This window comes from Catharus ustulatus, chromosome Z, assembly GCF_009819885.2.
Source record: "Catharus ustulatus isolate bCatUst1 chromosome Z, bCatUst1.pri.v2, whole genome shotgun sequence".
Classification (NCBI taxonomy): domain Eukaryota; kingdom Metazoa; phylum Chordata; class Aves; order Passeriformes; family Turdidae; genus Catharus; species Catharus ustulatus.
This window is the reverse complement of record NC_046262.2, coordinates 12,603,355-12,622,374: the sequence shown is the minus strand read 5'-3', so window position 1 is coordinate 12,622,374 and position 19,020 is coordinate 12,603,355. Positions and strand designations below refer to the sequence as shown.

General features: G+C 39.9%; 1 protein-coding gene across 3 annotated transcripts in view; it reads left to right on the top strand.

The window, feature by feature from the left end:
• LIFR (LIF receptor subunit alpha) overlaps window positions 1–19,020 on the top strand; it is a 53,786-nt gene that overhangs the window by 18,515 nt on the left and 16,251 nt on the right. For 2 of the 3 annotated variants that reach the window (XM_033085410.1, XM_033085409.2), the window contains exons 2-13: window positions 2,248–2,404; window positions 3,132–3,252; window positions 5,467–5,603; window positions 7,002–7,165; window positions 7,768–7,942; window positions 8,212–8,478; window positions 10,575–10,704; window positions 12,497–12,660; window positions 14,234–14,379; window positions 16,835–17,000; window positions 17,137–17,207; window positions 17,622–17,835. In XM_033085410.1, the coding sequence (XP_032941301.1) occupies window positions 2,323–2,404; window positions 3,132–3,252; window positions 5,467–5,603; window positions 7,002–7,165; window positions 7,768–7,942; window positions 8,212–8,478; window positions 10,575–10,704; window positions 12,497–12,660; window positions 14,234–14,379; window positions 16,835–17,000; window positions 17,137–17,207; window positions 17,622–17,835 (1,837 nt within the window). In that variant the 5' untranslated portion in view covers window positions 2,248–2,322. The remainder of the gene's footprint in view (window positions 1–2,247; window positions 2,405–3,131; window positions 3,253–5,466; window positions 5,604–7,001; window positions 7,166–7,767; window positions 7,943–8,211; window positions 8,479–10,574; window positions 10,705–12,496; window positions 12,661–14,233; window positions 14,380–16,834; window positions 17,001–17,136; window positions 17,208–17,621; window positions 17,836–19,020) is intronic. The other variant, XM_033085411.2, reaches the window with a different exon arrangement.

The window sequence follows — 19,020 nt, the reverse complement described above, 5'->3', positions numbered from 1 at the left end:
TCTGCAAGTAGGAGGACAACTCAGTAAGCTATGTGTTGAAAGAGGTGCAGAAAACCAGATTGTCTGAAAATACGCATACACACACATAGTTTCTGACTCTGCATCATAAACATGGCATGACCAAATAGGTTTTGAACAAAACTACACAGGTAATGTGTTTAGAGGTTTGGGACTAATGTGAGAGGCTTGGGATTTAATTAACATCACAGCTCAGTTCTCTTTCTTTCAAATGGTATCAGCGCCTTTTATTCTTTCCTTGACTTTGCCACCCAATTAGGGGATTATTCTGTAGAGCTTGAAATTTTGGGTTTGGATTTTTCTGCAAGCCAGAAATTGCCTTTGAAGACGTCCTCAGAAACAGATAAAATTTGCATATACTTTATAGATTGAAATAGAAATTAGTCATTTTATTTAAGTCACTCCCAGACCTGTCTGAGTGGTCTTCACGTTTTTAACTAAGTTAGAGATTTGTGAGCAAAATTTAAACCTGGAGTTTGCATCCCATATGACATGGAGAAATACAATATGAATACCCTAAAATACCAGAATCCAGAGGGGGAATTTGGCACATAGATGACTATATTTTATGTGCTGATGGAATCTTGTTTAATTTTTACCTGGATTTGTCAACTTTGATTTGTCATCTGCTCTTGATTTGGCTTTTAACAAGTTGCCCAGCATGGATATTGGAAATTAGGAATATATGAAAGATACTCTCTGGGGGCAGTGTAGCTTAAATTAGTATGTGTTTCATGAGGTTTTCAAGTGATTTGAGAACATGCTGAAGTTAAAATAATTACTAAGCTTTGTGGGTGCCCCTTCATATGTAACAGTGGTCTTGACCATAGCATTTCTTTAATCTCTTGTGCTGCCTGAACCTTTCCTTCAACCTGATTATTGCAGACCAAGAGAAAGGACAGAAATGGCTTATTGTGAGCAGCTTGGGATCATTTGACATGGTGCTGCTATGTTTCTCCTTGCACAGTGCAGATTGGTTAGGGACAGAAGAGCATTTCATGAATTTCCACCTGTCCCCTAAGGGAAGATTCCTTAAAAAAACCAAACAAACAAAAAAGTAAACTAAAAAAAATACATGGTTGTATTGCAGCGGTGAGGGAGCATAGATGTGGTGGCTCTGGCAACTTCAGTGTGAGGGGGATTTCTTTTAAAATGACAGAGGCTTTTAGACAAAGTTGTTTTTCTGATGGTCTTCATCTGGCTTTGGAAGATATTTCTGAGTGAAGGTCGGGAGCCTTTCAAAATAGGAGCGTGGACAAATTGGGAATGAAGCTGCTCTGTAGGACAGGTAGGCTTGGTCATATTCTAACATGCAAATGACCCAGCCCATGCTGAGAGAAGACCTCTGGCTACATTAGAGTTATGGTCTCTGGAAGGGTGCTTATGTCTTCAAGATTTCAGGTAGCAGGGAAACCATGCACCAGGTATTGATTGAACTTTTGGATAGGTTTTCCATCAGTTTTTCCCTTTTGAGAACAAAATCTGAAGGTGGAACTGAGTGTGTTCCCAGAATCCTGCTGAACAGCTGAGCTTCTCTTTTTAAAACAAGAAACCTGTTGTTAATCTTTAATGAATATGCTAAACATAATATTTCAGATAAGTGTTTACTCTAGAATCAGTAGTTGCAGCAACAAGTATTTATTGATAAATAAATGGTTCACTTTTTTTCCCCCATTATTTTTCCTCCAGGGGATATTAGTTAACATTGCATAGAACCAGTGATCCTGGGTGATCAGATCTGGTTCTGCAATGTCTCGGGCATCCCAAAGCTTTAAATCACACCTTTTTGAAAATTGAGTAGAGGAAAGAAGAAAACAGATGGTGTGTTTGGTATTAAGTGTGTACATGAATCAGAGGACATTTCCATTCATGATATACAATATCTTTGTAGATACTGTAGATAGGACATTTCATCTAAAATGAAGAGGTTTATCCTAGGGGAATGTCTACCATGTCTGTTTTGTTCTCATATTAGATAGTCCTGAAAAGTGCCTATGAACTGTGGTCTATGGTTCTGGAGGAAATGTCTTACAGAAAATGCATGACTCAAAGAGTAGTTGTAACAAAGAAGAGGTTTGTTTGCCAAATGAAAGAAAAGGAGTTGCTATGCCTGGGAACATTACTGAAGAAAAAACGTGACAAAATGAAACAAAAAGTGGCATTCGTGGCATACCAGGTCCAGAATTTAAAACTTTCGTCTTTTTTTTTCATTTCTGTATTTAATTTTAGAACTGACCAGTTTTTGTTAGAAGATGACGTTTACTCCTGCTTAAAGCTGCTATTCTTAAAACAAACAGTAGAAGAATGTGGAAGAACTCAAGCCTCCGCTGCCTTTTAGCACTAGCTATTTTATGCTTAAGAAGCTTAATATATAGCCAAGAGATAGGTAAGTTTATTGCAATGTAATTCACTAACTACTTTTCTCTGTAGCTTCTGTACCTTGTAATTGCACTGCTTTTCTACTGTGTGTATGTATGTTTTGTATGTTCAAAACCTGTCGCATCTATGGCCCCACACCATCCTAGGGGTGGAGGCAGTGCCAGGCCTGGTCTCTACTTTCCAGCACCCAGCAACATCTTGCAAACCAGTGAAAAACTGAGTGTTAAATTCTCCTCTCTTAAATAGTACCGCTGGCAGTCTGCATATGCACTGGTCTAAATGTATGCATTGAAACCTTTTTGCTGTGTGTGTTGGCTCTCTTCAGCTGTTTCACACATATCATTAACTGCCCTTCTGTCATTAATTCCCCTCCATGTATGACATAGAGGAGAGCAAAAATCTCATTAGGTTAAAATCAAAGCTTGTGGTTTTGCCATTGGCCCAAAGCCTGCTTATTAGGCTAGACGAGGAATGGGTATTGTGGAAAGAGGCAGCTGCCTCTGTTATACATATGAGTATAAACCAGGTACCAGATCTCAGGTACCTCTGGAAATATGAGAGTCTGTGGCTGCCTAATCAGGCACCCAAATCATTCAACAGTTTTAAAATACTGGCCACACATGCATGCAATAAAAATGTAGGAAGAATGGCTACAGATGTGAAAAATAGCAGTTGTTTCACAGTTGCTCATTTTTGACCTGCTATTTTTGACTGTATTTCTTATGTGATTTCAGGCTCTCTAGGGGACCCCCAGAATTTGAAATGTGTAACGCACAATTTACAAAAAATGCTCTGTACTTGGGATGTCTCTTCTAGAGGAAGACGTGGACAAACTGACTTTTGCTACACTACCAAGTAAGTCTCCACATATACCTGGTTAAAAAGTACCAAATTATGATGAAAGCATAGTTTTTCCTCAGTCACTGCCCATGGAAATTGTGATGCTGTTGTTTCCCTGCATCCCCCACCAGTTTTTCTTGGGTGGTGCTCCCCCTAGGCCCTGTTAACTCAGGCAATGGCAGGGTTTCTGGCAAAGTTGTTCCATGCTAACAATTTGCCTGCCAAAATCTGCTTGCTGATTTCAAAGGACTGGAAGATGCTCTTATTTACTCAGCCTTCTCTGTGTGTCTGCCTATCCCTTGTTCAGAGTTTTCATGTGGGATATCTTCAAAACAGGTTCAGTCCAAGAGGAAATGAGGGCTGGAAGCGTTGAATCCTGATACTGTGGGCCAAAATAGTAGAGTATATGACACAAGTTTTGACATTCACGTGGATTTCATGTGGACAAACATGAACAAGCTCTCAGCAACTGCCTTACAACCTTTATAAGTTTTAAGCTGTATTAAAGGAAACGTAGAAATTATTTCACAATTGAAAGAGCTTTTCTGAAGTGAATGCAAGTTGAGAATTTTGAGAAAAGTTAAAAAAAACTTAAATCTTCCGTGTGTTTTTTCAGTAATGAGAACTACATGTTCAATTCCCCATGCTGTGGATCTGCCAGATACTTATCATGTGCTGGGGATGAGTTCAAATCCATTCTGCATCTTGATCCTGCCCCCAGTCCAGATATTTGTACTGTCTTTTTTTCCTGTAAATTTTGCAGGCAGCCCAGACTTTTCCTTGGGGTCCCAGAGCTTGGCTGCACTTAGTCCACCTACATGCTTGATTTTCTGTGTCTCATTATTCCTGCTGCATTGCCAGCTATCATCTCTATTTAAAAAACACCATATATAAGACTCTGTGGCCAGGGTTCAGAAGTGAAGAGTTCATGAGGTACTGCCCTCTGAACAAGAACAATCATGTAGCTGCTGCTATTTCTCCTTAGCAAAGCAGGACAGGCTGGAGTCCCTGAAGCAGAGAGTCTGAGATGAGCAGACATCCCTGAGGGAGAGGTTTTGTTTTTCAGTTGCCCAAACATCCTCTAATAATATCTCCGTTCCGAGGAGTAACAGCCTTTCTGAGCACTCAAGTCTCAGCTGGCCTTTGCTAGCCCAGAGTCTTTTGTGAATCTTAGAGTTCAACCCAAGCTCTTGACTCCAGCTGATGGGAGCTCCAGGGTCCGGTTCCAGTTCATAAGTGAGTAACAGTCGCGCAGCAGGAAGTCTGGCATTGTTCTCTCTGCTTTCCTTCCTGCCATCATTCCCCCAAGAGGCAGGTCTGGATTTTTCCAAACTTTCTGCCTTTCTAGTTGCATATCAGTGATAATGAGCAAAGGAACTTGACCCATCCATTATTGTTTATATATTTACATCTTCAGGACAAAAGCCAGTTCACATTGTGCTGAGCACTGCATGAATGTGAAGCACGGGCTACATTTTCACCTGAGATCTTAGGAATGCTCTGCCCTGCTTTTTGCTCTTGCTCTGTGAGCTGAGCAGCAGAAGGGAGTGGAAAAATTTGTTCTAAGTGGACACAGGTGATAATCCTGCTCTTTCAACCCATATGCCCTCACTTTGAGAGCAAATGGAGGGAGAGTGAGTCAGGAAACACAAAGTCAGGGGACAATACTATTGGGCTTGGTTTGGTGTTTTTTTGTTATTTGAAGTGTTGAATCATGGTGACTAGGTTTCAGAAACATGTCTTTTGTTGCCCTCAAGTTTTATTAGATAGTAAGATTTCTTTTTCATTGTTTTTTTATTTTTCACTAAAAGGGTTGTAAAGCACTGGAACAGAGTGCCCAGGGAAGTGGTAGAGTCACCATTCCTGGAAGTGTTCAAAGAACATGTGGATATGGCACTTAAGAACATGGTTGAATGGTGAATATTGTGCTTGTGCAAGGTTACCAGTTGCATTTGATGGCCTCAAAGGTTTTTTCCAACCTTAACGATTCTATGATTCTGTGGTTCTGCCTGACCTACCACTATAATAAAAGTGACTTGAAAGATGAAGGAATGCCATTAATCTGAGATTAACCAAAGCCCAAGCAAGTCTTACTCCTTCACAGACTTGATTTGGAGACTTCTGTTTATTACAGAGAATTTCTGTTTTGTTAATGTGCAAGAATAGGACTGAACTTGCCTTAGCTTCCCATTAGCTGAAATAACTGCTTAATCCTCCCTGTCTCTTTAGTGACCTTACACCTCAAGTGTGTTTTAAAACTAAGGAGAGAAGGGTTGAAATTCCAATCCCAGAGAGCTCTATCACAGTGACAATCAAAAGCTCTGGAACTGCTACCAAAGAATTTGTAATTCACCAGAAAGACATCTGTAAGTATCACGTCCTGTGTGTGTACCTAAGGCCTTTATACTATGTTTAACAACTCTTTAGATGGGTATATGCTTGCAGGTTTCTTTGGCAGCATTCCTGTTTGTAGAATGTTGATATCCTGACTCCATGTGAAACTTCCATGCACCATATGTTCTCTAACTCTTCAAGAGAAAGAATTACTCATAGCTCATAGCAGAAAAGAAGGAAAGGCAGAATATGAGGAAGAAAACAAAATACGGCAATGTTACATCCCTTACTCTTTGCCCTTTTTGGTCCTAGTTAAAAATTAGGAAGCAGTTATAAACAAATTCTTTATATACATACATAAGTAAATTAGACTTTTTCCCACTTCCTTCCAGGCACAGAAGGAAGTGGTAAACAGAAGATGGCAGTGATGCAATCGGCCATGCTTGGTCTAGTTTTTGCCTTTGGTTTGCCTCCTTACTCCTTCAGTGTAGTTGAATTCCAATGTCAGTAACACTTCTTAGCCATGGTTCTGTATATACAGTCAAGAGCAGCTCAAGAACTTAAACAGATGCAACTCTGAAATATTTGGTCAATACAATGAGCCTCACAGCTTCATGATGGGTTATTGTGCAGAGTGTATTGATTGTGCTGAACACTTTGCAGGCTCTCAGATCCTTGGTGAGGAGTGAAGTTGGATGTATCACATATATTTTTAAAATGTTTTAGCTTGCACCAGGCCAAATGAACTGCCCATAACCTTTGTATTATCAAGGTTCTTCCCTGTTTCTCAACCTCTTGCTTCACCACAGTACATTTGTAGAAGAGCTGCTTCTGTTTGATCTCCCTACCATCAGGATCTCGTAACTTTAATATTTCCTGTATCTTAAAATCACTTTCCCTGTGGTCTTCAGAACCTCACATGAGCTGTTTCTGTCCTGTGCTTCTACTTTCCTTTGCCACTGCTTCCCCTTCTGTTGCAAGTACCCACTTCTCTAGTGGTCTACAAAATGGAATTCTTTTGGGCAAGTTTTTCTATCTTTCTGCCTAGAAGTGTTCTCATGTACACTTCAAGGACTGCCACCATATTTCCTTTGTCACTGTGATGTTGAAGGAAGGTTGGGAAAGATGGGATATCTTCCCTACTGTGTGTTGCGAAGAGTCATATTCACAATCAGTTACTTGCCCATCTATGTGCTGAGGTGTTAAAAGAAAATGCTACCTGATGATTCATCAGCACCTGTGCTTTCCTGAGAACTCTCACGCTCAAGTAGCCACAGAGCCTTGTTCTAATTACAGAGGTTGAGTTACATGTTTGTGTGGCTACTAGCCAGTTCAGAGCAGATGTGGCTGTTAAACACCTGTAGGGCTGGTGGTGCTGACTAATGACCTGAATATGGCTTTTTTTTCCCCTCCCCCACCTCTTTTTCAAGCCTTTGTTCCCATCACTCCACACATTCTCAGTTTAATGCCTGACTTTCCAACTTCCACATTAAATCTGAAGTGGAGTGATAATGGATCAGTCTTCCCATATGGATTGGATGCCCTTTGGCAGATTCAGATACTCCGGAAAGAACCAATGGAAGTAGTCACACAAGTAAGTCCCTTCTTTTATGAAAAATATATGTACAGTTTTTGCCCTTGCTAATGTTCTGAGAGGTCACTTGAAAAACACTGGGGATGATGAAGATAGTAGAGCTTTGCAGGACCTGATTATAGTCATAATGCTCAGCTTGCTTTTTTATTTTTTTTGTAACCAGGGTTCTTCCAGGCTAGTTTGTAGCTCTGTGCTGTAAGTTTTAATAATGGAGAAAAGATAAAATATGCAGCCTGAGACTAATATTAGGAGAGTTTTATTTTGGAGAAGTTGGAATGCTTTACTGCCTATGAGGAGCCCAGGATGCAGTTATGCATCTTTAAATTCTTGGGAATCCTCCTGCTCTCCCTCAAATGTCTGCCCTCCAGTATTTTTGGCTGACAGCCTGCCTAGCTGGTGGGCTGTTTAGCAACTTAGGCTTTTGTCCAGGTAAATTCATAGCACAGCTAAAAGTTAGGTAAAATTCTCCAATATCTATGAGGATTTTATGATTTACTTCACCTAATTTGCCATTCTGTTGGCACTTTGGAGATTATATGTCATTATTAACAGATGTTCATAATCTCTATCTTGGTTGATTTCTTGGTGCAAAAACTTTGCAGGTTACTTACTACTCAAAGCTGACTCATGAAGATGTCATTCTTTCTTGGAACTGGACATCAGATATGCCTCTGGAGTGCACATCACACTATGTGAAGATTCGCTGTTACATTAATGCTACACAGTTTGTTGGCTCCAAGGATTGGAGTGACTGGAGCCCAACCGAAGTTATCCCTGGTATGTTTGTTTCCTTGCAACCACATGGACTTTTATTTCTTTATAAGAATTAAACCAAGGTCAGAAGAGGAGCATTAGACGGTGATGGACTGTTTTAATTAGAGAAATAAAGCAATCACTAATTAATGAAACCTAAAAAATATTTATTTGTATGTGTTGGAGTGCTTCTCAGTCACATTTTAGCTGATCAGCACCATGTTTATAGCAAATTGTTCACGTGAGGTTTCTTGTTTGTTTTTTTTTTGTTTGTTTTCTTCCTTCTCTACTAGGAAAAGATACCGAACCTGGTGAGAGTGGAGTGTTTCCTCTGGACCCTGTGGTGGCAGTAGGTTCAGATTTGACCTTTTGTTGTGTCCATGAAGAAGATCAACGCATAACAAATATGACTTATGGATCAAAATCCTACACAATGATGCAACTGAGCAGTCGAAGCCATGCCATCAGAGTGCTAAATGCCAATGTTTCAAATAGCAGCGGGACAAATGTAGTGTGCAGACTCGAAAATGCGTGGGAAGGAAGTGTCGTGTTTGTAGGATGTATGTAACATGTTTATTAACCTTGGGAAAGTCAAAATATCAAATCTTAAAATCTCAAATTTTGAGACTCTTTGGGTTCTGCTAGGCTCTTGGTTTTGAAGTCAAACTTGTACTTGTTTGATTTCACTGTGAAAAGGCCAGCTCATGGAGGAGACACCAAGTCTGGAAGGATGAGAACATACCCATGTAAGCCCTCTTTAGAACCTGGCCCAGTGTTTTCATGATCTGGAATGCCAAGGAGTTTATTGCCATATGAATATTCAACCCCTGTCTCTACCTGTCTCTATCAGTTTAGGTTTACATTTGTTCTAGTATAGTCCATGACTAGGGAGAATAAGAGTAAGATCTGTAAGTGCAAACGTTCATTTACCAATCAGTCAAGTAAAGAAAACAGTTAAACTTGTAGCAACAGCAGATGCTCATCCAGGGCAGAAGCTCCTTGGGAGCTAATTACAGCAAAAGAAACTAGTAATTCCTCTTTCCTGGGCATTCTCCTAAAACATCCTTTTAGTGATTTCTTAAATATATTGACTCACTGTGTATCTTCTCTGTGTAACCATGCAAGACTCAGACATATGTTCCAGAAACAGATACCTATTAAAACAAATTACTTAATGTAGCTCATTCTTCTTTCCCACAATTGGTCACTTTAAAGCTTAGTGTGTTTTTTCCTCCCTGGGAATTTGAGAGTTATCGTCTTCCAATAGCTGCTTATTAGAATCCCATTCCCTATTACAAATGTCTGCCTTTGAACTTAAGGTCCTTGGGGTTGAAGAAAAGGGCAGGAGAAACTGGAATAATTTTTAAAGATGTTTCAATCTCGAGCCTGTGCATCCTGTCACTGATTGGTCTATTAAGTGTGCACTGGGAAATGCAAACAGAATCCAGTCTTTTATGACTTCTCAGTGACACACCATTTTTAATTTATTGTGCAAAATATCCTTTTGTGGGAAAATCTTGCTAAATAAATCAGTGGTTTAAGAATCAAAACTGTGACAATCCCAATACCAGGTTTTTCCTGCTTTTTTTGTTTGTTTGTTTGTTTTAACAGATGGGATACTAAGGCTTATCAGTGTTTCTTCTTGTTGTACCTACCTAGTGGGTAGAGATCTTGTTAAGGTCATTTATGCTGGTGGGGGAAGGAAAAAGGTGGAGGAAGTAAATAAGTATACACAACACTTTGGTTAAGCCTAGATCTACCAAAACAGGTTTTCTTTTCTGGCTCACTGCTCGTAATCTGAACTAAGCCTGCTACTGTTGCTTTCGTGTTAGTTCCCCTTAGACAGAGAGAAGTGGGTTTATCTCTGTGTGGATATTGTTGCTCTAGCTTTGGCATACACCTTTCCACTTTCATATACCTCAAGTGTACAAGACCTGAAATAAGTGCTTCTGCTTAGTTTCCCGTTGGCATGGTTACCCTCTCTGTTGGGAGCACTGCCCATCTTTTCCAGGCATGGCACTCAACACTACTCTAGTATGAGATCAAAGAACAGGATTTAGAAGAAAAGATGGACACTTCCAAAGCCGTGGTGAAGAGGATGAGCCATTCAAGGCTTGCTTTAATTTTCAAATTCAGTGTGGAATTCATGCTAAAGAGACCATTTCCTTGACACGACTTGTTTGGGAATTTAGGCCAGTAGTGAGGCTGGCATGTTAGAAAATGTGACGCACAGCCGGCCAGCATTCCTGCATTGCTCAGTGGCTGAACTGATGCTCAAAATTTCAGAAAACTCTTGGCAGAGTTTTCAGTGAAACACTTCCAGGTCAGAGCCTGGAGCTTGTGAACATGTTTGCATGTGATTTGCCAGATTACCCACCCACTTAGAACTCTAGAGTCAAGTGTTAGTCAGATGGGGGCTGATAATTATCCATCTATTTTACTGTAATTTTTAAAAAAACCATATTTCTTCTGTGGTTGGGGGTGTAGCTATTGCCATGTATTTTTGAAGCACGCAATCTTGACCCAGCAAAACAAAAGAGTGATGCTTTCAGGATCCAGAAAAACAAAAGAGCGATGCTTTCAGGAAGCCAGTGACTCAAATGTCACAGGATGGCAAAACATCAGCTAACTGTTTTGGTTTCCTTTCATGCTACAGATGCTCCTGATACTCCCCAAAACCTCAGCTGTGAAACACCCAACTTTCTGATAATAAAATGCACCTGGAAACCAGGCAGGCCAAGTGGACTATATGGAGAGCGAAGAACAAAATACAGTTTATTTGAAAGGTAAAATTAATCAGCACTAAAAGGAGTAAAAGGATACACCTGGAGTACCTCCATTGCTGCCTGGGACTTACTGCACCATACCTATTTAAATATGATTGCTTAAAGCCTAAAATGCTTTCCAGGAGTATCAGGAAGCTGTACCTAAACTAAATTTGGAAAACCCTTGTCTAGCCCTGCAAAATTCCAATGGGAATTAAGAGTGACTTTTCTCAAAGGTTTTTACCATTATGAACCCACAATTAAATAAAGACCTTGGAGTAGTATCAGGCTGCTACCAACATTTAGACAAGGCCAGTATGAAAATACATGAGGATAGTAGGAGTCAATCTCTAATTTTTAATTTTTTTATATATGAAACGTGGGTCAGATAATTTCAGGCATTTACAGAGCTTCTGCTAACCAGTATGACAGAAGTTCACTGAGAAACAAAGACAGATCGTGGGGCATTTCCCAAATAACACTAGGGAAAATAGCAGTTAGCCTCCATCTGTTCTCCTGCCATTAAGAATTAAAGCAAGCAGAGTAAATGTTACTCATAAAACATTGAAAAGGACAAATAACACCCACAGGAAGCAGTTAACTAGTGTCCTACTACATTGTCTTCAAGGCCAGATCATGTAAAGCCTTAAAAAAGAAGAAATATTGGAATAGCACTTGCAAAGTGCAATCACTTCCTTGGTGGTTGTGATTAGAAGTTAGTGAGGAGTTAACAAAGTTCCCATGTTGAGAGGAGGCTCTTGTGTCATTCTAAAGGAGCAGTCAGGGAAAGAAGCCAGGAGAGGCCTGAGTCATACAAAATGATGAGAAATGGAGTCTCATGGTGGCTTAGAAGCACGCTGGAGGCAATGAGGTTTGAGTTACAGTCACAGATGTCATCTAAAGTGCCAGTGCTATAAAAGGCACTGGATAGGGTGCAAAGAGGTGGACAAAACAGGGCAGGTATTCACAGGAAAGGGGCTTCAGTCGCTGACTGCCTATATTCATCTTACAAGTAAGAACATTGTCCAATCTTGTTTTGCTTAGCCCAAGTCTGTGAAATTAATGTGATGCATTTCGGGATAAATACTCTCTTACTGTCAGCCTACACTGAACTGTTGAAATAGAGCATGGTGTGGACAGAGCTCAGAGCTCAGCTAGAACATCGTTGAAATGCCTGAAAGAAGAAGTTAGTTAAACTTGTGCAACTGAATGATAGGCTTACACCGATTGTAACTAAAGCAGATGTAGGTACATACATACAGATACGCAATTTAGATTTTATCCCTAAAGTTGCCCCACTGTTTTTGTCTGTTATCAGAATGCCTCTCCTGCTTTTGATTAAAAGACAACTGGGACTAGTAGATGTATTCCAGGTAAAAAACCTTAGTTCATATTTGGCAGGACTTATAGAAAGACGATGTGTAGCATCTCACTAGTTCAGAAAGCAATTAAGAAAATACTTTAAATGCAAATGTATGCTGATCTGAACAAAGATACTTTAAATCAGAATCTTAGCTGTGCTTTGTGAGGTGGTTTTACAGGACGTACTTGTTTTCCATGCTTTTGAGAAGTGAGAATGGAAATGTTATGCTAGTGGAAGAGGAGAGTTTCACGTGAGAACAGGGCAAGTCATGACTAATGCCACTTTAACCTGTGTTGTGGTGTTAGATATGCCTCTGCAATCAAATCGTTCTGTAAACCATGTGAACTGAACCCATCGTTCTGTACCATGTTTTCAGTCTAGACTTCTGGCTGTTGCTAGGAATTAACTTGCTCAAAAATTAAGCTTTTCCCTCCCCCCTTTATTTTGTAGAACATCTGGTAGAAATGTTTCATGCGAAGTCAGTGGATTGAACAAAGACCATGTCTGTGACTTTCCAGTACTGCCTGCTCAAAAGACCTATGATTTCATATTAGGTGTCTCCAATCCTATTGGGCAAGCAAAGTCATCTCTTTTGGTTGATATAACTCAGAGAGGTAAGACTTATGACTTACAAAGTGAAAAAGATGTTTCCTACATGCTGTTTGTTAGTTTTGGGTTTGAAGAGCTCTGACATTATATACTTTCCATTATTTTCCTTAATTGTCACCAGATTATTGCCATATTCAATAACTGGAACTTGATAAAGACTTATGGTATGTCATGAGGCAATGATGAACTGTACAGGGAGATAGTTCTCAGCAGCAGTGCTGCCATGTTGGACAGACTACTGTGTGATAAATATGTGATCTAATAATTAGCCAGCTGCTGTTTATCATGGAATCCCAGAGTGGCTGGGGTTGGAAGAGATCTTAAGGATCATTTAGTTCCAGCACAGCGCACGCACTCCCCATGCCCCATCTCCTGCCATGAACAGGGATGCCATGCACTGGATCAGGTTGCTCAGGCCTATCCAGCCTCGGCTTGAGCATTTCCCAGGATGAGGCATCCACAGCTTCTCTGGGCAAGTTTATGTTTTGCTTCATATGCTATTACACATCAACAATTAAAATTTAGGTGTAACTTTATGAACCTGTATGTAAATGACCCTGTATTTCAGTGTTTGCTTGTAGGTCAAAATATTACACAGTTTACAGCAGCAGGATTTGGAGCATTAAAAAAAAAAATACCATGAGAAGACAGAAGGTTGTATCAGGACTATTGCATGCCTTTGGTAGTAGCCATGATCATCTGCTGTCAGGGTTTGGAGAAAGAAGTAATTTCTCTTGTTAGACCTTCAGTTTAAAAAAGAAAGGAAGATAACCACCTCTCTAGCACTGTCTTTGCCACCCTTTTCTCCTCCACATTAATGGCTGAGGAGGTTACAGTATTCCACTGTTGTCAAAAAAACTGAATTAAATATGAGGATAGTGCTTTTTTTTTGTCCAGGTAGGTCCCAGTTTAACTAGCCTGAGAATTGTCAGAGTAAATTGACAGAGCTGAGAAAAACATAACTTGATTCTGTTAATTATAAACTGGGCTGTTTCACACACTGTTTGTTTCCTTTTCTTTCTTTCCTGCACTGTCTACAAGCACAGTACATAGTTCCTTACGGTATCTGGACCAAATCCAACAGTAGATTTTTTATTTTCTGATAACTGTGCATGTTGGTGCTGAATATTATTGAAAAATTCTGTGAAGGGAGTTTTGGGGTAGGGTCATTTAGGAATCCTCCTTTGTCCAGGTCTGCAGATTTTAAGTCCTCACTAAAAAGTTTACAGAAGTTGAGCAAAGTTGAATAAATTTCATCCGTCACTTGTGGTCAGTGGAAATAGCTGGTGTTTCACTTTTTTGAATAAATCAGTAAGAGGAAAAATGTTTTTCTGTGTCTCAACTCCTTATCAAGTGTGCAGTACACTCAGTCTTGGTAAATCTGTTTCCATGCTTGATGGCTGATAAGAGGGTCTGCAATGCGACTGCTTTCAGGTGCTTTCCCAGCATCAGTTTTCCCAGTTGCTGATTGAAACACTTATCCTTCTGTCTCTCTCTAATCTTCTAAAATAAGATTTTTCTGAGCTAAAGTAAGTGAGTATTTTCTTACAACTGAACGTTTTTTCTTTCTTTTTTAAGTTCATCCAAAAACCCCAGAAAAGTTAACTGTTACTGAGAACAACTCTACAAGCATCCAACTGCGTTGGTTTATAAATGGCAGCTTTGCTGAGATCAGGCTTCTGTGTCAACTTGAAATTAGCAGTAGTCACTCTGAGAGAAAACTGGTAAGTGTTGGTTTTAAAAGACAATGTTTTTTTTAACAAATGCTTATTTGAACTAATCATGTTTCAAATTCTTTTCTCACTAAGATCTTTATTCTGATGATATTATAAATTGTTAATGTAGTAATGAATAGAAATTAATTTACTAAAATGAGAAAGGTTCCTGCTTATCTCTGTATTGCCTGTTTTTGGTTGGTTGGGGTATTGTTTGTTTGAACACTAGAGAAAAGTCAAATTATGCACCCTGTTATTCGATACTTGAAAGGCATAATGCTTTATGCTGATCTTTTAGGTAACAGTCCTAGTGCTTTGTCCTTCCTGGTGCAAGCTGTATTAACACACACTTGTTCCAGGATGCATTGCTGCCCTGCAGACTTCTACACTGGCTGTTTCAGATCTTGAAGTGTGCAGCTTAATTTCTCCCTTATTTTTTACCTCAGAGAACAGTTCATTTGTTTGCTGTCAGTAGTTGACATGCATGTGGCCATAATAGGCAGCTGCTACATGTGCTCATGTCAGTGATGTAGAGGCAGAATAGGGAAACATCAGTAACATCCCATGGGATGTATCAGCAGGCAAACTCTGCAGCACAACAGAAGGTGGTATTTCTGGGTGGGGTTCAGATCTTCAGCCAGTCAGGCTTCCAGGTGCTGCCTGGTGCTTTGCGTCATGGACTGGAGCTGCATATTTACTCTGCTGACTGTCAGAGGAGCTTAGGAGTATAATTTAGATGCCAGCATCAGATACTGAGTGTAGGTGATGTGAATATATCCTCTTCTACATTGCCTGGTTTAATGTGGGAAAGCCTAATGAGAAGTACATTTTCAGCTGGTCTGAGATTTACCTGCAGTTTCTTTGTGCATACATATCTCTGACCATTTCAAGCAGGCACATAGTGAACTCTCAGGTAGGTTGTGGTGTCCAGAGCCTGAATTTTTTGTTTGAGCACGTTAACCTCAGAGGCTTCATTTTGCAATGCCTGTTTGATTTTTAGCAGTATTCTGTTACCCTCTGCATTTAGTTGCCAGCTGGGCACAGCTGTTGAGCACAGCCTTGAATAACATAAATCAAGCCACAGAAATGATGCAGCTAGAACTGAAGATAATCATTATGTACATGCCTCCAAAATAATAGGGTGCATGCTCTGAAAGAGTATTTTTAAAATACTTTCAAAGCACTTAATGAGAGCAGAAGCCTTAAGCTTTTTTATTTTCTTTGTAATAACGTGTTAAGTAATACCAGAGATTAGGTACTACAAAAGGAACGCAGATATTTTTGGAATATGCAGCTCAAAACCTGGGACATGGATTAGTTTGGGAACCCTGCCACTGCATCAATTATCTGGGATAGTGGGAGAGGGTCAGGACTTATACTTCCACACCAGTTTGATTCCCTTTACCTCTATCAGAGCCCTCACCCACAGGTATTTTGTATGCAGCAAACAGCTTGGAAGAAGCTTTTACAGCTTTGTTATATGATTGCTGGTTGCTTTATAAAAAAACTCTAGGAGTTCCCTGTCACAAAAGTATCTGTGAAATTGTTATGGGGTTTTACATGGCATTTTGAGGATGTTTTCAAAAGCGTTTCTGTCCCTATGAGAGATTATTGGCTTTTCTAGTATTTTTCAAGTTGTCATTTGGCTTTTCTAGTATTTTTCAAGTTGTCATTTGGCTTTAGAAATGCACAGTTAGCTGCATCTTAAAGTCACTCGGAGTCCAGTTTTTGGCAGCTGTGATGCACATGTGTTATAATTAGATTCAGTAAAGAAATATTCCCAGGCTTAGGATTTCTTTAATTAATTGTGAAACTGAAATGCTCTCTAGACTCTCACAGTATAATAGGAGACACTAGTCCTGTTATAAGAGCTGTGAATTGAGATCACCTGGATACTATATTTTTGAAGGAAAAACGAAGGCAGCAGACTGCATGATAAGCATCCTACTCACACATATGGTCTTTAGTATGTTTCTGTGTGTCTCATAGGAGCAAGGCTTTTGTCCCCACAGTCTGATGTGCTCAGTGGAAGTGTGGGTTCTGAACACTAGAATCCTGCCCTGCCCCTTGTGAGCAGGTTTACTGCATATGGGAGAGAGGGGGACTGAATGGGATGGATGGAAAACACCCACCTGCTACTGTGTGCAGAGCTCACCCTCATGAGGAATCATCTGTGTTACCTCTCCTTTTCACACTTTGCATCTCAAAGGTGCTGCCTACCGTATGCTTCAATTTCTGTCTATATAGAAATTTGTTTTGGTGGATCTCTGAAGTTTTTTTCAGGGTGACCTGCATGGGACATTTTTTTCCCCACTGTTTTCTTCACTGATTGCAGCTTTGACATTGTGAGTGTTTTTGGGGGGCAAAAACTGCCAATGTTTTAGGTATTGTCTAACAATCTCCTAGTGTAGTCTAGGAGAAAAAAAACACATGTATCATGTCAATTTCTGTAAATTTCCAACAGCAGAATGTCTCCACGCCTGGTCGGAAGTCTTCAACTTACACAGCTCAGGTCAATGAATTGCACCCTCACACCAAGTACCAGTTCAGGGTGCGTTGCTCGGATGCTGACCACTTCTGGAGGTGGAGTGACTGGAGCAGGGGAGTGGAGCAGACAACATCAGAAGCCCGTAAGTTCGTCTAACTCTTGATGATGAAATGTTGAACTTAAAATTAGTCATCTAAAAAACCCTAATTTTCAGTAGATGGTATATTGGCTACTGTGCAACTGGGGAAGAAAACCACCACTCTTGTTTTTTTATTTAGCTCCTGCAAGAGGACCAGACATCTGGAGAGAAAGAAGTCCTTCTGGTGAAAACGTGATAGTCTTCTGGAAGGTAGATTGGAGACATAAAAGAATATGTAATATAACTGTACTAAAAACTATTTACTTGCACATTTATAAATCAGTTAAATTTATAGTCAATAAACCAGGCTACTTTTCTTAATGTTTTATAGAACCATCCATTGAGACAAATATTTTTCCCCAAATAAGAATGTTATTAAAATTTTATAATTTAAACACTGCTTTAAGAAGCATTTCGCATGAAGAATTAAATGTTTTATACATCTCAGTTGAAAATTAAAAACTTAGGAACTTTCATGTTAATTCTCAAAGTCACACTTGAGTTAGTTTTTTGCCTTATAGTCTTGTAAAGTCATCAGACTAGATCAGGAACAATAAATTCATATTATTCTATGTCTTCTATATATTGCATTTTGATTTTAATGTGCTTTTTGTCTGTTCATAGCCCTTATCCCCTTCTGAAAGCAATGGAATAATAGTGTCTCATGAAGTGTCCTGCTACCTGCTAGATATGCTACTGGAGCATAAAGTAGTCTTGGAACCCTCAAACAGTACTGAGATAAAACTTGGAAAGAGTGATTGTGTGATTAGCGTTGTAGCCAGAAACAATGCGGGCTCATCTCCCCCTTCAAGGATAACAAGTGTGGAACTTCCAAGTGGTGAGTGCTCCCAGCTGAGAGTTGGACACCTTCAAAACTTGGAGAATACCTGGGAGAGTTCATTAATTGAAAAAATAATGCTTTTTTTGTGTTTATTTTCCCACACAAATCTACTGGAGGGGGGAAAAAATGCTGCTTTGCTTTTAGAGTAGTGTCTCACCAATTAATTGTGCTCTTTATATAAATTAACAATTTAATGTGCAGTCTTTACAACTATTTGCACTTTTCAGGAACAAGAATGAGTCTTCAAAAACATTGGTCTGGATCCCTGATATTTAGGGAGCTCAGTATATTTGTGTGTTCTTGTTGAGACACTGAGAAGTGTTACATGCTAAAGAGATTCAGACATTTTGGAGGTGTTATGTGGCTTTTTAAGGTAAGAATTGTCAGTTCAATACCAGTGAGCTCTGCAGGAGAATATTAATTGGACTGGTTGGTAAAGTGTTGGCATCCTTGTGATAGGGAGCCAGTGTTTGAAAAGGAGGTAGGGCTTTATTTCCCAATTAAAACACTGCTACCATTGCTGAAAGCTTTGTGAAGGGAAGTAGCTGAGCAAGGTAATGATTTTCTGGTCCTAACCTTGGAGAGTAGATAATATTGCAAAGCAGTTATTGAGAATCCATGCATCCTGCACACCAGACAGTATAATTTCCCAAAGCCCAAACCATTAGCTCCAGATCTGGCTGATCTGGAGGGCAGATTTGTATCCATATCTGCTTGTTTGCCAGGAGCATTCATGGGTCTGCTTCTGCTTGCCCATGTTGGAGAACAGGTGTCACAGTTAGTTCAGTTAACTCAGGTTCTGATAATACATGGCCATCTCTCAAAGGAAGAAATGTGTTGTGGCTGAGATTCACAGTGAATTGAAAAAACAAGTTTGTTTCTGTGTTAAGGAAAACCATGTGAAATACAATGTTTCTTGTGCTTCTCCAAAACAAAGAATCTAGATGGTGCTTGGTATCTCTGGTTAGGAAGACTCCACTTGCTTCTCTGGGCAATCTGTCCCAGTGCTCAGTCACTGCACAGAAAAGTTATTCCTCATTTCAGGTGGAACTTCCTGTACATGTGTTCCTGTCCTATTGCTCAGCACCACCGAGCAGAGTTTGATCCATGCTCTGACCACTCCCTGCAGGCGCTTACAGGCATTGATAAGGTCTCCTCTTGCTTAAGGCCGAACAGGCTCAC